The sequence below is a fragment of the Lates calcarifer genome, linkage group LG17 (assembly GCF_001640805.2).
Source record: "Lates calcarifer isolate ASB-BC8 linkage group LG17, TLL_Latcal_v3, whole genome shotgun sequence".
Lineage (NCBI taxonomy): Eukaryota > Metazoa > Chordata > Actinopteri > Centropomidae > Lates > Lates calcarifer.
The window spans coordinates 23,192,020-23,209,541 of record NC_066849.1 but is presented as its reverse complement, the minus strand read 5'-3'; the positions used below and the strand labels follow the sequence as shown (position 1 = coordinate 23,209,541).

At 35.2% G+C, this 17,522-nt stretch overlaps 1 protein-coding gene and 1 long non-coding RNA gene across 4 annotated transcripts in view; one reads left to right on the top strand and one right to left on the bottom strand.

The window, feature by feature from the left end:
* The window catches only part of atp11b (ATPase phospholipid transporting 11B (putative)), a 58,052-nt gene extending 45,975 nt beyond the window's left edge, over positions 1 to 12,077 (top strand). The window contains exons 30-33 of one of the 3 annotated variants that reach the window (XM_051077376.1): positions 9,596 to 9,659; positions 10,208 to 10,286; positions 10,727 to 10,788; positions 11,820 to 12,077. In XM_051077376.1, coding sequence (XP_050933333.1) covers positions 9,596 to 9,659; positions 10,208 to 10,228 — 85 coding nt within the window. In that variant the 3' untranslated portion in view covers positions 10,229 to 10,286; positions 10,727 to 10,788; positions 11,820 to 12,077. Of the gene's footprint in view, positions 1 to 1,432; positions 6,943 to 9,595; positions 9,660 to 10,207; positions 10,287 to 10,726; positions 10,789 to 11,819 lie in introns of those variants that run through there. The other 2 variants (XM_051077377.1, XM_018687193.2) reach the window with 2 other exon arrangements.
* LOC127143489 (uncharacterized) overlaps positions 10,808 to 17,522 on the bottom strand; it is a 12,565-nt gene continuing 5,850 nt past the window's right edge. Inside the window, exon 3 of the long non-coding RNA XR_007814946.1 lies at positions 10,808 to 11,843. This is a non-coding gene — a long non-coding RNA (uncharacterized LOC127143489). The remainder of the gene's footprint in view (positions 11,844 to 17,522) is intronic.

Sequence of the window (17,522 nt, the reverse complement as noted above, 5' to 3'; positions counted from 1 at the left end):
ACAGAAAGGGATTTACATAGAGCTCTGTCATAGAAATAAATATAGTATATCATAGATTTTATACTACACACATATCTTTAATGTTGTTGAAGAAGATAGAACAGTATTATACTTATTCTTCTTGAGAAGTTAAAATATTTAAATAACCAGGTGAACTTTTAGGATTTATATTTTACGTGCAGAAAATCAGATGCTAATCCTGGTTATCTTGAGAATGGATATACACTATGAGGCAAGAATGTTGTTGATGCTTGTTTATCATGATTTATTTCTCTTTATGGTGATTGTGTTGACTTATATCCATGCGTTGAGTAGCTCAAGTCTCTCATCATCTCCTCCCAACTCTAAAAACAAACCAGAGACCAAACAAAATTGGATCAAAAAGTTATTTATTTGAAGCATTTGTTATACAGAAATTTAACTCAGATGTCGAGGCACCAAATATTTTCCACAAATAACCTTCATCACTGTTTTCGACATACAAGACTGATGGGGTTTCACTGAATATCTTTATTAGATCTGAACCATGAGCCCACTTTGGACTTAAGTGCATTTCTAAGCACAAGACATTTATCTACTGTCACTGCTTTTTATTCTAATGGAGCAAATAAGAGATTTCAGTAAATATACCTTACCCTACCTTATGGGTTTTTTTGTTAGTTTTTTTTCCCCAGTCTGTTTTTGATTGATCTAGATCAGATGACTGACTTCTTAAATGACCCTCAGCAATTACTTTATTTTCATTTATATTTTTTAAACATTTTAATACCTGCAAAATCAGTGAACATTGGTAAGGTCTCCCTGAAACTGTGCTTTAAGTAATTTCTCTACTTCATTAAGTGTTCATGACTAAAGAGGCAACGATCAAAATGAAAGTTATGAAAAAAAAGAGTACACAGCACTCAGAAACGAGGATTATAAGGGTGCAGTAAATGTTGTCAATCTCTGATTGGTGCATGTAAATCACCCTCTTCCCACTGAGCCCTGCTCTCTTCAAACCAATGACAGGAAAAACAGAAATAACAGAAACTGCTTTACCTCAGGCTGATAATAGTTTGTTCTCGTAGAGCCCGATTGCAAATTGAAAAAAGTACTTTTCCAGGGTCTTTAAATTTAATTGTCTGAAACTGGGCCCCAGTTCTCTGTTAGAACTGGATTAGTGTGAGTTAATGAGGAGAGACTTCTGATACTCATCACTAACACCATCACACCCATCACTAACTCTTCACTCTTCTGTCCCTCACTCCTTCTCTGCTTCTTCCAGCCTGGTTCTGTAGATTGTTGTCACAAACCTTTGGACAACAGTGTGTTAGCTACTGTCAGCAGAGCCCACTGACCCTCCAACACACACACACACACACACACACACACATGCACATATACTCTCACTGCATCAGTCTCCTAACCCTCAGTCACTGCTGCCTGTTTTCAGGTCTTGGAATGACATGGAGAACTTTTCCAACGATCGCAGCATCCTGACGCTGTCACCCATCGAGGCCAGCCACAGCTGACTCCCCAGGAGCCACTGACTGTAACACACAGAGCTGGGTTACCGCTCCGCCATGAGTCATAATCACACCCCCACACTCCTGCCACCATCTTATAAATCTACTTAAGTTTAAAGTCAATGCAGCTGGATGCAAAGCGGACTCAAATGAGAGTTGTCGCATCAATTGAAACCAAAGGACTCAGCTTGTAGCTGCAGGCTGCTTTATCCTCCACCAGTTTGTGTCACAGTGTGGATCAATTCTTGAAAAGGATGTCAGATGGGAGCTGCGACATGAAAGGAAATGAAACATGACGTGTGGAACGAGAACGAGTCAGCGCAGCATGGAGCAGACATCTGTGGGCCCATTCCCATAGAAAGATCAAGTCAGCATCTTCACAGCAACAATTATCAGATTCCTGCTGCTAACAGAGCATCTGTGAGTCCTGCAGAATAATCTGCAAACATCATATTTCAATTCAGTAAAGACACGTTGAGTCTTAAATCATCAGTCAGCTCCCAGGTGCTGTCCTCTGAGATCAGACCAGTTTTATGAACTCCCATGCAACTATTTCTATATTTCATTTTCAGTACAGTTGCCAAACTTTTTTCTTGCAACTGGCATTAAATGACCCTAGATATTTATAGACACAGAATGAAGATTCCTGATAATCTGGACTTTTTTTTGCTACAGATATTAGCTGCTGTCAGGCATCACCCAGCTTGAAGCATTGAAAGCCTGGTAACCTGACCATTTTGGTTTGGTCGAGCTGGCGATCCTCACCACAGGACTGCAGTGATCTGACAACACCACAAACCAGCATCATCCATGTAGCACCAGGATAGCAGCTCAGCAGAATCAGACTACATTAGGAATTACTCAGAGGTGCTGGCTAGCAGCTAACTCTCATCATCACATTGTTTCCATATACTTCCAACCCGGGTGTCTCTTTGAACTAGCGGCCCTGCTGCTGCACCGTCATTTCTCATTCAGACTGAAAGGGAAAAAAGCTAGACCGCCCACAGTCCTGTAGCATCCAGAGCCTCTGCTGATCCAGCGGGTTCTGCCAACTCGTTTTCCTTCAGACCTACGGTACTCCCTCGATACCGTACGTGGAGCTTCAGCTCTACTGTGGTACCAAAGACCAAAGGATTCCGACTGGAGTTTATCAGAAAAAAAGTGTTTATTTTTGTGCCTGATTGTACAGAAGCTTATATTGTTGTTAAGAAGACTATTATTATTGTACGTGCTGCTTTCTCGTCCGACTGTTCAGGCCTCTGTCTCCCTGGTGCATCGCTCTAAAGGAGGCCAGATGGGGTCTGTTGAAAAAGCCATACATTTTCAAGTGGTTATATATTGATAGATTATTGAAGGTACTGCAGACAGAAGCTGTTTGAGTCTGTTGTTACTTTGTACTTGTTCCCTTTGAATGCCTTCTCTCATTCAGCCTGGTTTAGCAAAGGCATCTCAGCATTAACGATAATGATGTCAGGGAATATTTTGAGGTAATGAAAGTACTCAATGTACTCAATGCTGCAAAATGCACCTAATCAGGTTTTATAACATCTCTACAAACAGAATCCGAGGTAGACTCATCCCTCTTAGTTGCCTAAAAATATTCCTGGGGTATCCGATCAGATAATGGTGCTGTTTTGCTTTCAGTGAGACAAAAATGGCTTTAATGATGAGATGCTTTTCCAAATCACAGCTGATGCATGTTGACCCAGACAGCAGAATGTCTCTATCTTTCCAGAGATAGATTTATCAGATAAATATGATTCAGCTTCAACAGAGATGAAAAGAAAAGCAGAGCGTTTGCACAAGTCACATATCAGAGATCACTTTTTTGGTTGTTCTTTTGTTTCTCAAATCATTGCTCGTCTGTCACCATGAAATCATCAGAATCATGTTTTTGCTGTTACGTTGTTCTTGCCATGTGTGTTTCTATCCACCTGTTGATGAAGTGTGTGTGTGTGTGTGTTGGTGTGTTCCTCTGTATGGCAGCCATGTTGGTTGAAGGAAGTGCGGTACTTAGCTTTGTTGTATGATCTCAGTGCCCACATGCTGCGGCCAGGTTAAAGGTCAAATGTTTCTCTTTGTATGCTCTACTTTCCTCCAAAAAAGAAAAGGTCAAAAGAGGTAAAATTAGCCAAATTGAGTCAGTTCTTATTTTTAGGAGAATCCAGTTGACTCCAGAAGGTGACTGAGAGCTGACAGAAGTGTAAGAGACAACCGTTTTAAACTTGACATCAAGAACCACACAACAATGACCAGTACATGCCTCAGCTCACACAGGGAACATTCAGAGTCATAGGACGTTTCTGTTACACAGTGGTTACTGTGTGAAGAAGTACCATTGTCCCTCAGCAGCTGGAAATCTGACTTATTCACATTCTTGTCAGTTCATTGAATATTCTTGATATTTTCTGTATGGTACACGTAGTTTGATGCATACCTGGGCCTGTTCACACAGGAACAACTGACAATGAAAGTGTCTATTTATTATTGCAGTACATTGTTTTCTTCTTTTTTTTTGTTTGACTTCTCTTACATATCAAAATGGCTCCTGTAAATGGCCAGAATGCAGCAACTTCCTCAAGATGTTGTACTTGATCTTAGATGTGTAATCAGGAGGCTGAATCTCTGTCTAAGCTCTTTTTGTGGCAGGTGCAGCTGGGAGCTGGCAGCTGCACTGCTTGAAATAAACAGGATGTCCGTATGTTATAGGACATTTAAAAAGGACACTTCCAGTTAAATCACTCCATCCAGCAGAACAGATACTGATCATCATGAGAAAAATCTTTATCATTATTATAAACTAGGTGTGTGGAATTTGAAAAATGACAAAGTTAGGACATTTAACAGGCAGGGAAGGTCTAATGAAAGATGCTATTATGTGGCATTATGGGAAACAAGGGATCCAGCACTAGGAGCTACCAGTGGGAACTTAGGTCTGATTATCTCAGCCTCTCTGCATTAATTTTGACAGCACTTGTTTTAATCTTTCTTTCACATGTCTTCTAACTTTATGGAAGTGCAATACTTAATCCAGACTACCCCTTTAATTCCTTAAAAAGAGGAGAATTGTCAAATTTGATGCAGGAGACTCCAAAATGTCCTATCCTAAGGTCCTGAGTTCAGGTCACAAACACTGGACCCTACAATTCCCATAATGCAACTCAGCTGCACCTTGTGTCAAACCCTCTGTTCCTCCATGATAAACACCACTGTCTTTCCAACTCCACACCCACAGTTTGTACCACAAGCTTTCTGACTCTCACATGTTTTTCCAGTTCTATCTTAAAACAGCACCCACATGACCACCCATTGAAACAGTTATTGATCGCTGTAATTGCTCCTCTGTCCAAACCAGCTGTGAAGTGATTCCTTCTCAGTTCTAGAGGCTTTCAGCTGCAGAGAAGGAATGATTACACAAAGCAAAAACTGTTTCTTTGTACATATGGACACCTGATTGCTGTTTTAAGATGGACTTTGAAAAATTGTGAACTTATCATTTACTGTGTAAGACTGTATCAGAGAACGGTGATCAGGGCTGGGCGATGTGGCTGACATTAATACACAATGTTTTTCTGATATTGATACATATGACATGGAAGATCTCAAATCAAACCAATTTTGTTAGTGTTAGCAAACTATGTTTAGTTCAAATAGCAACAGTATTTTGTCAAATGATAATTGTGACATAACATCATGACTTGACTGAGCTAAAGGTCAGTAGCTGACCATATTGAATCATCACTTAGTCCTGCCACAGTCAGACAGGGAAAAAAAGAAAAGCAGTATATCCATCCAGGGAGTGGAAACCAAAATTAGAAAACTGTCCTCTCTGGGAGCAGCACTAACCTCAGTGTGTAGGAGCATTTGGGGCATCAGCGCTGTGACACTGCAGACTTTCTACATGATATCAGAGCAGATGGCAGAGGAGGGAAGATGAGTCCTTCCTGGCCGAAGGCAGATGGGGCTGATCTGTGCTAGAAACACCTGTAGTGCTTGTGCAGTTCTGATGCCCCCTTGTGGTCACCTACCAAAATGAAATAAATAAGAGATCATATTGATATCAATTCATGGGTAATCAGAGTTATACAATAAGTGAGATAAGTAGTACTTGATTAAAGTAAAACAAATAATGAAATATGTTGATGATGACAAAAATGCAAAATGGAAAAAACCAATGATAATATTCACATTTAAAATGTCCTTTCTTCAGTCCGTTACATAAGTAGGCTTGCCCTGTTTATCTTGATTGACAGAAAGACTTATTTGATTAAAAGGGACATTACTAAAAAACTGGGGACACAATTTGAGTCATTTGGGGAATAAAAACTTGAAAACTGATGTGTTACTGTGAACAGAAGTCGGATGAAGTGAATTGATAATAATGAGTTTAAAAATTCTATGGGAATTATTAAAATTTTGTTGGTTAAATATTCATAATATTGAACACCTGGTTTCTGTAGTTATCTGTGTGGAGAGTTTAAAAAGTTTTATCCAGACTGTCAGATTTTTTTAAACATATCAAATGTAATTGGGCCCCAAATGACACTAATGTAATATTTTTTAACTGCTGTCTATGCTGAAAACAAACGCCATGTCTTTTCTTGAGATCAAATGTGACACTGAAAACATCCAAGACCTGATTCTCTGAAGCACGGCAGCACTGACGTCACCTGAGCGGGGTTTGGATATGAGGCCTCTGGGGGTATTTCTAGAAGCAGATTACTCAGCCACATAATTCAAAAAATGATTGTTTAATATTTTATCACAGCAGGTGATGATCATGTCATCCATCAGAAGTACCATCCTAGTTTAATTGGATATTTTATTTAAGACACGAAGAGTCTATGTCTACAGGCGTGATTTTAAATATTCCTGCTTCTGGTCTTCTTGGTCCTGTATTGAATATGTGTAAGACCAGCATCAGCAGTACATCTTTGTTGTCTGCTTGTGAAGCATAAAAATGGAACTCAAGACTTGTGTTTGGGTTCTCAGGTGGTTTTAACATGAAACACATTTAGAAATGGTGACAGGTGACGTCAGTGCAGAGTACTCCCTTGAAAAAAACTCAGCCACTGTGTGCAGACCTGAATCAAATTAAGGCTTCCTTGATCGAATCAGCTAAAAACAGGGTTCTAAATTAAAATGTCAACCGATCAGTTTTCTGCAGCAGAATGTCCTGTGACTCAGCATCGCCCAGTAAGACTCAAGGCTGCAGACCATCAGTGCTGAACAAAATCATTTCTCTTCCCTCCTCTCATCAGTAAGTCACACTTTACCTCCAAGACGATTAATAAACCACCATCATAACTCTTCTGTTGACTGATATCTGTTGCTCTGTCTGTCTGTCCCTCCTCCTCTTGTCTGTAAATCTGTCTCATAGCTGATGTTTATGAAGATGCAGTTCTATTTACGAAATAAATACGTTTTTAAGAAACAAGTCTTTGGAGTGGGACTTCATTCCTTTAAATGCTCCGTGAGAGAAGCAGTGGACGTTAACTAACCAGAACAAAAACAACAGTAAAACAACTCAGGAGAAATCTCCACATAGTTAATGAAGGAGAGAAAAAAAAAAACAATTAAGACTTTATATCAAGGAGACAGCAGCAGTTAATACAATAAACTTAGTTTCTCTCAGTATGACGTGACTGTTTAAAGTTCAGTTAAAAACTTTGTATGTTGATGCACAGACTGGCAGGTTTTAAATGATTAAACTACTGACATTTTTAGTAGTGCTGTACCAATAATCATACTAAATTAAATCTGAATAAAAATGAATCAAAATTTTTGATAAATGAAATTAAGGGTCAATTATCAAGCAAAACTGCCACAAATGTGCAGCTTCTCTCTGTTTTATGTATTTGTAAATTAATTATTCGATTAACTGGTCGTGAAAATAATAAATATAGCCCTAAATGATTGTTACCAAGGCCCAACATAAACGACATTTGACTGCATCGCCTCAGCACGATTTACATTTATGGAAATACTCACTCCAAACTGCAATCTGATTCCAACCTGTGGGAGGCAGCAATGTGTCTCGTCTGCGGGAAACTCAAGAAGAAGAACCCTCATCAGCAGAGCATCATGGACGGTGATTCTCCACAAGAAACACCATCACAGCCTGTTTTCGTCATTCACGGTTGCTCTGATCGATCAGACCGAGAAATCACAAGAAGCTTTTACCTCAGGGTATCTAAAGTTGTTTTGCGAGGAACTGACCGACAAACCCCGTCAAAATGGCCTCCAAACTTTACCTTAGGGTGGGCTATGAATGGGAATCAGAGCGGCCAATCAGCGTTTTTCTGCCAATGCTAACGTATGTCGTCATTGGCCGGAAGTGTCTGGTCATTGGCTATTATTCTCTGGGAGGAGCGCAGAGAGGCGGAGAAAGAAAGCCGGAAAACAGATTTAAACCAAGTTTGAAACAGTGCTTCTGTTTGCCAGTACTGTGAGAGAATACCGTTGTCGAAGAGGTCTGGATGCTCAGACAAACTCTGGAGCTGCTTTTTGTCGAACAGGCGTGAGACTGGACGCCGAACACACACTGCGGCGCGAAGGTAAGGCAAACATAGCGACTAGCGTTAGCATTAGCATTATCGGTGCAGCGCAGAGAGGCGGAGAAACAAATCCGGAAACAGATTTACACCAAGTTTGAAAGAGTGCTTCTGTTTGCTAGTACTGTGAGAGAATGCCGTTGTCGAAGAGGTCTGGTTCTCAAACAAACTCTGGAGCTGCTTTTTGTCGAACACGAGTGAGACTGGACGCCGAACACACCTGTGGCGTGAAGGTAAGGCAAACATAGCTACTAGCGTTAGTATTAGCATTATCGGATAGGCGTAGTATTGGCGGCGAGTGCTAGCATTAGCATTACCCTGCAATGATGTCTTTTAATATTAATATTTTCAGTCATTTATATCGCGTGGGTAAGAGTGTGTTTGTGTTTCTGTGACTGAGGTGTCCCTGGCATGACTTGTGGGCACCTAACGGGCTCTTGGTAATGTGTGTAAATACCTGTTTGTATTTGTACCAACATTTGGCGTCTCTTTGTCATTTTGTGTTCCATCTTGGTCATTTTTAACTCCGTTTATGGTGGTTTATCATGTCGTTCTCATCGGTATGTGTCTATCAGTGGTCATTTTTTTATCATTTTGCGTCTCTACCTGGCTGTTATACACCTGGGTGTTAGCATTAGCATTGGTGGCGAGCGTCAGCATTAGCGTCGAGCGTTAGCATTAGCCTTATCATTCAATGATGTCTGTGGGGGAGTTTCCTTATTACCGTCGTTTTTATTTGCGTGGGTTAAAGTGTGTTGATGTTTCTGACCAAAGTGTCCCTGACATGAGCTATGGTGGGTGGTAACTGTTCAGTAGTCTGTCTCTTTACGGCTCAGTTTGCATCTCCTGATAATTAATCTGCATACATTTGCTTTGCTTTGTAATTTTGTGCTCCATTTTGGTCATTTTTAAGTCAGTTTACGGCGGATTATCATGTCGATGTGATCATTTTTGTCTGTTTGCAGTGGTATTGCATCGTTTTGCATCTCTAGCTGGCTGTTTTATATCTTACGGCCAGCTTCTTTGTGGTTGTTTTGCATCATATTGTGTCTTTGACGTTTTGTGTGTATTCCTGGTCATTTAAAGTTTCTTTGTGCCCATTTTGTGTCGCAGTATGGCAGTTAAGCATCTCATTGTGATCTTTTTGCGCCTCAGGTTTTTTTGTCTCTGTCGTTTTGTGTGTCTTTGTAGCTTTGTTGTAGTAATCTGTCCATAACCATCCATTGATCCCCTGTTGTATATATATTGATTAGAAAATTGTTTGTGGTGACTTGGGACCTTATTGAGCTTGAAAACTAGATTCAAACTCCACTGCCCCTCCACAAGTTTTAAGCCTCAAGAGTAGGTCACAATGTATGAGCTGAGATTACTGTTACTGAAATTATTATAAGAGCTATTTTAAAAATTGCTTTTCTCTTTGACATCAATAAAGTCATTTCAGTGTTGTATTCTTCTACACTGTTCAAGTTTTGGAGGTGAACTACTCCTCATCAATGAGGTTATTTGTTTTTCAAATGTTGAACTTGTGTTTTCCAGGTTTACTCATTCAGCTGCTGCAGCCTGGACAGAAACACCAGCTCTCACCTTACAGACCAAACAGGTATGTGTCCTTAAGATTTACCCAGTCTGAATAACGTGTTGATGAGCTGAATTATTCATTTTAGTAATAGTAGTGTTATTGTTTAAATCCTTAGCATTTCATAAGTTAAGTATTGACTATAATAATATGTGATTAATAGTGTCTATAAATTGCCAGAAAATAGTACTAGTTATAATAATTTTTTAAAACTCAAATAGTTCAGTAAATTTTCTGCCTGTGGATTGAAGTATAATTTAAAATGCCACAGGTGACATCACTGCTTTCAAAAGTTTCCTTAAGTGAAAGTTTTTACTATGCAGTTCACAGTAATATACATGATTCCTCCAGTGATTGGTTGACAATAATTAATATAGAAATTTAAGCTTTATTGATGCCTTTTCTTGTCATATGTGACAGTAAACAGACCATGTTTATTGTCACATATCAAAATTTGATTCAGCTGTAATGTTGAATATTTATCCATGTTTTGGGGTTAAACTGTTGATGAGGAATAGGTCATAGTGTATTGATCATTTTCCTTTGCATATTTCTCTTTTTATTTACTCCAGATGTCACCACTTCATCCATGATCACAGACAGTCTTTGTGTAATGAAGAAGTTCTTTGAAACCAGGACTGAGGCCTCCAGGTAATTCACAAACAGCTTTACATCAACTGTCCAACACAGAGCACTGACATTTAATTGTTTATTTTTGGTAATTGATCTGAAGTCTGAATAGTTTGATTTGTCACAAAAGACTTCACTCATTATTAAAGTTTGTTTTCATCATGAATGTACAGTTCAGAGAAAATGATGAATTTGAACATCAGCCCCCCCCAAATCTTTCTCACTAGTACAGTGAATCAAAAAAATGTGAAGAACTTATTCAGCTCAGTTAACTCTTGGACTAGTTCTGATTAGTCCAGAACCAGTTACTCCCCACTCAGGTTTTTTTTTAGATTTATTGTTTTTTTTAATTCTCTTTCTTTTGATAGTTTGAAGTTCAGTACCCAGAAAGTGTCTGTGCTTTTATTTTGATGTGAAAAGTCACATCTTTATATTAATGTTTGTTGTGTTTTTCTCCACAGGATTCAAACTTCAACCATTAAATCACAGAGAGAAGAGACAGACATCAAGATGTTTCGAGAAGGTCAGTGTTATTTATTCTTTTCAGTCAGACTCTGTCATTATCTCAGCTGCTGTTTGACATTTTAAAGCCTCTTGTCTGGAACAAATAGCACTAACTGTAACTTATTAGTTTTAATTAGTATTTTTCAACCATGTAGCTGTAAAAAGTCTATGTAGAACAAATATATATAAAAAAACAAAATAGAGAACCATAGTTTTGAATAGAAAACCTTTTAAGAAATAAGTATAAAAAAAATTGAAAACCGTCAAATATTATGTATAAAACCTATAATGTTTTTATGTAAAACCTGCAAAAATGTGTAAAAATAAATAGGAACCTTTAAAAAAGTACATTTCAAACCTTTAGAATAGGTCTAAAAAAGGGATAAAACACTTAAACACACAGATTTGATAAATGAAGTTAAAACATTTAGTACTCATCCTTTAAAAATAGGTCCAAAAATTAAGCATGAAACCTGTAAAAAATAAAATTTGAACTTTAAAAAAAGGTCTAAACAATAACTATCAAACTCAAAACAAGTGTAAAGCCTTTAAAATATATTAAAAACCTTTAAAAAAAATATACATTTTCAAAGTGTTGAAAAATAGCTCTGGGAAATAAAATAATTTATACAACATCAGTTTCAAAGTAGAGAATTGACTTTATTCCAGACATTTAACAACTCACAGCAAAGTTAATTCCAAACATTTAACCACAAGGAAACACTCATTAGATAGGGTTAGGGTCAGTGTATTTATGAGCACATTTTCCAGAGAAGAACATGTCTACTGAGCATCTTTGTGATCATTTAACTGCTTGTGATACAATTATTAATTAAATAGTTACATCATAAGCACTTGAATGTTCTCACAGGTGCTTAATAAAGACATATTAGTCTTTGGAAAATGTGCCCATGACTACATTACAGATGGTAGAGAAAAACAAGGTGTTTTGACTTGAACAACAGGAAACCAACACTGTTTACAGTAGTGAGATGGTGGAGGTCTTTTATCCAATTAACAGCCTCTTTTGTTTTCTTTCATCCACTTCAGGTCTTCAGCTGCTGTCGTCTTCTCCTGGAGAGACAAGAACACATGTTCTGTTCATCATTTCATTTTGGTATTTTGCTATTTCAAATGCAATATCAATATCAGTACTCCAATTTATTACTGTGTACATAGTCCTGTTTATACTGTTCATATTGTTATACATTATCTTATATCTTGTCTTGTTTGTATTATGCCTTTTTCTATTTTTGCTGCTGCAACACTGAATTATCTTACTCAAATAAATATTTCTGAACACTGAATATTTTGCCAATCTGTTTAATATTGTATGAAAGTCAATATTTGTAGCCGCGGGTTAGGGTTAGGGTTACAGCCAATTTCCCTGACATTTTTTAACCATTTTTCACACCTCACCATACTATGACATTTTTTGACTATTTTTGAAGCCCTACTACACTATGACTTTTTTGACCATTTTTCACGCCTTACTTTATTATGACATTTTTCACACCTTGCTTTATTATGAAATTTTTCATGCCTTACTATATTATGACATTTTTTGACTATTTTTCATACCTTATTATATAGTGACATTTTTTGACCATTTTTCACGCCTTACTTTATTATGAAATTTTTCATGCCTTACTATATTATGACATTTTTTGACTATTTTTGAAGCCCTACTATACTATGACATTTTTTGACCATTTTTCACACCTTGCTATACTATGACATTTTTTGACCATTTTTGAAGCCCTACTATACTATGACTTTTTTGACCATTTTTCATACCTTACTATATTATGACATTTTTTGACCATTTTTGAAGCCCTACTATACTATGACTTTTTTTGACCATTTTTACATACCTACTATACTATGACTTTTTTGACCATTTTTCATACCTTACTATATTATGACATTTTTTGACTATTTTTGAACCCTACTATACTATGACATTTTTTGACCATTTTTCACACCTTACTATACTATGACATTTTTTGACCATTTTTGAAGCCCTACTATACTATGATTTTTTACCATTTTTCATACCTTATTATATATGACATTTTTTGACCATTTTTCACCTTTACTTTATTGAATCATCTTACTATATATGACATTTTTACTTTTTGAACCTATTTTTTTTTGACATTTTTCACACCTTGCTATACTATGACATTTTTTTGACTATTTTTGAAGCCCTACTATACTATGACATTTTTTTGACCATTTTTACATACCTTAACTATACTATGACATTTTTTGACCATTTTTCATACCTTACTTTATTATGACATTTTTTGACATTTTTTACTTATTTTTTACATCTTACTATACTATGACTTTTTGACCATTTTTCACACCTTGCTATACTATGACATTTTTTGACTATTTTTGAAGCCCTACTATACTATGACTTTTTTGACCATTTTTCATACCTTACTATACTATGACATTTTTTGACCATTTTTCACGCCTTACTTTATGATGACATTTTTCATGCCTTACTATATATGACTTTTTTGACCATTTTTGAAGCCCTACTATACTATGACATTTTTTGACCATTTTTCACACCTTGCTATACTATGACATTTTTTGACTATTTTTGAAGCCCTACTATACTATGACATTTTTTGACCATTTTTCACGCCTTACTTTATATGAATTTTTCATGACACATTTTTGCATTTTTGAAGCCCTACTATACTATGACATTTTTTTGACCATTTTTCAACACCTTACTATACTATGACATTTTTTGACTATTTTTGAAGCCCTACTATACTATGACATTTTTTGACCATTTTTGAAACCCTATACTATGACATTTTTTGACCATTTTTCACACCTTGCTATACTATGACATTTTTTGACCATTTTGAAGCCTACTATACTATGACATTTTTTGACCTATTTTTCATACCCTACTATACTATGACTTTTTTGACCATTTTCATACCCTACTATACTATGACATTTTTTGACCATTTTTCATGACCTTACTATATCTATGACATTTTTTGACTATTTTTGAAGCCCTACTATACTATGACATTTTTTGACCATTTTTCACACCTTGCTATACTATGACATTTTTTGACCATTTTTCACACTTACTATACTATGACATTTTTTGACCATTTTTGACGCCTTACTATACTATGACATTTTTTGACCATTTTCATACCTTACTATACTATGACTTTTTTGACCATTTTTTCAACCTTACTATACTATGACATTTGATATACTATGACATTTTTTGACCATTTTTCAACCTTTACTATACTTTTGACATTTCACCTTCTATACTATGACATTTTTTGACCATTTTTCACGCCTTACTTTATTATGAAATTTTTCATGCCTTACTATACTATGACTTTTTTGACCATTTTTGAAGCCCTACTATACTATGACATTTTTTGACCATTTTTCACACCTTGCTATACTATGACATTTTTTGACTATTTTTGAAGCCCTACTATACTATGACTTTTTTGACCATTTTTCACACCTTGCTATACTATGACATTTTTTGACTATTTTTGAAGCCCTACTATACTATGACTTTTTTGACCATTTTTCATACCTTACTATATTATGACATTTTTTGACTATTTTTGAAGCCCTACTACACTATGACATTTTTTGACCATTTTTGAAACCCAACTATACTATGACATTTTTTGACCATTTTTCACACCTTGCTATACTATGACATTTTTTAACCATTTTTCATACCTTATTATATAGTGACATTTTTTGACCATTTTTCACGCCTTACTTTATTATGAAATTTTTCATGCCTTACTATATTATGACATTTTTTTACTATTTTTGAAGCCCTACTATACTATGACATTTTTTGACCATTTTTCACACCTTGCTATACTATGACATTTTTTGACTATTTTTGAAGCCCTACTATACTATGACATTTTTTGACCATTTTTCACACCTTGCTATACTATGACATTTTTTGACCATTTTTGAAGCCCTACTATACTATGACTTTTTTTGACCATTTTACATACCTAACTATACTATGACTTTTTTGACCATTTTTCATACCTTACTATATTATGACATTTTTTGACTATTTTTGAAACCCTACTATACTATGACATTTTTTGACCATTTTTCACACCTTGCTATACTATGACATTTTTTGACTATTTTTGAAGCCCTACTATACTATGACATTTTTTGACTATTTTTGAAGCCCTACTATACTATGACTTTTTTTGACCATTTTACATACCTAACTATACTATGACTTTTTTGACCATTTTTCATACCTTACTATATTATGACATTTTTTGACTATTTTTGAAGCCCTACTATACTATGACATTTTTTGACCATTTTTCACACCTTGGTATACTATGACATTTTTTGACTATTTTTGAAGCCCTACTATACTATGACTTTTTTGACCATTTTACATACCTAACTATACTATGACTTTTTTGACCATTTTTCATACCTTACTATATTATGACATTTTTTGACCATTTTTTCACACCTTGCTATACTATGACATTTTTTGACCATTTTTCACACTTTACTATAGTATGACATTTTTTGACCATTTTTGACGCCTTTCTATACTATGACTTTTTTGACCATTTTTCATACCTTACTATACTATGACATTTTTTGACCATTTTTCACGCCTTACTTTATTATGAAATTTTTCATGCCTTACTATACTATGACTTTTTTGACCATTTTTGAAGCCCTACTATACTATGACATTTTTTGACCATTTTTCACACCTTGCTATACTATGACATTTTTTGACTATTTTTGAAGCCCTACTATACTATGACATTTTTTGACCATTTTTCACGCCTTACTTTATTATGAAATTTTTCATGCCTTACTATACTATGACTTTTTTGACCATTTTTGAAGCCCTACTATACTATGACATTTTTTGACCATTTTTCACACCTTGCTATACTATGACATTTTTTGACTATTTTTGAAGCCCTACTACACTATGACATTTTTTTGACCATTTTTGAAACCCAACTATACTATGACATTTTTGACCATTTTTCACACCTTTGCTATACTATGACATTTTTTAACCATTTTTCATACCTTATTATATAGTGACATTTTTTGACCATTTTTCACGCCTTACTTAATTATGAAATTTTTCATGCCTTACTATATTATGACATTTTTTTACTATTTTTGAAGCCCTACTATACTATGACTTTTTTGACCATTTTTCACACCTTGCTATACTATGACATTTTTTGACTATTTTGAAGCCCTACTATACTATGACATTTTTTGACCATTTTTCACACCTTGCTATACTATGACATTTTTTGACCATTTTTGAAGCCCTACTATACTATGACTTTTTTTGACCATTTTACATACCTAACTATACTATGACTTTTTTGACCATTTTTCATACCTTACTATATTATGACATTTTTTGACTATTTTTGAAACCCTACTATACTATGACATTTTTTGACCATTTTTCACACCTTGCTATACTATGACATTTTTTGACCATTTTTGAAGCCCTACTATACTATGACATTTTTTGACTATTTTTGAAGCCCTACTAGTACTATGACTTTTTTTGACCATTTTACATACCTAACTATACTATGACTTTTTTGACCATTTTTGATACCTTACTATATTATGACATTTTTGACATTTTTGAAGCCCTACTATACTATGACATTTTTTTACCATTTTTCACACCTTGCTATACTTTTGACCATTTTTCACACTTTACTATTATGACATTTTTGACCATTTTTGACTATACTATGACTTTTTTGACCATTTTTCATACCTTACTATACTATGACATTTTTTGACCATTTTCACGCCTTACTTTATTATGAAATTTTTCATGCCTTACTATACTATGACTTTTTGACCATTTTTGAAGCCTTACTATACTATGACATTTTTTGACCATTTTTCACACCTTGCTATACTATGACATTTTTTGACTATTTTTGAGCCCTACTACACTATGACATTTTTTGACCATTTTTGAAACCCAACTATACTATGACATTTTTTGACCATTTTTCACACCTTGCTATACTATGACATTTTTTGACTATTTTTGAAGCCCTACTATACTATGACTTTTTTGACCATTTTCACGCCTTACTTATTATGAAATTTTTCATGCCTTACTATACTATGACTTTTTGACCATTTTGAAGCCTACTATACTATGACATTTTTTGACCATTTTTCACACCTTGTATACTATGACATTTTTTGACTATTACTTATGAGACCTTTCATACTTACTATATTATGACATTTTTTTTGACCTACACATATGATTTGACCATTGACCCAACTATACTATGACATTTTTTGACCATTTTCACACCTTGCTATACTATGACATTTTTTGACTATTTTGAAGCCCTACTATACTATGACTTTTTTGACCATTTTTCATTACCTTACTATATTATGACATTTTTTGACTATTTTTGAAGCCCTACTACACTATGACATTTTTTGACCATTTTTACTATACTATGACATTTTTTGACCATTTTTCACACCTTGCTATACTATGACATTTTTTAAACATTTTTCACACCTTGCTATACTATGACATTTTTTGACCATTTTTCACGCCTTACTTTATTATGAAATTTTTCATGCCTTACTATACTATGACTTTTTTGACCATTTTTTGAAGCCTACTATACTATGACATTTTTT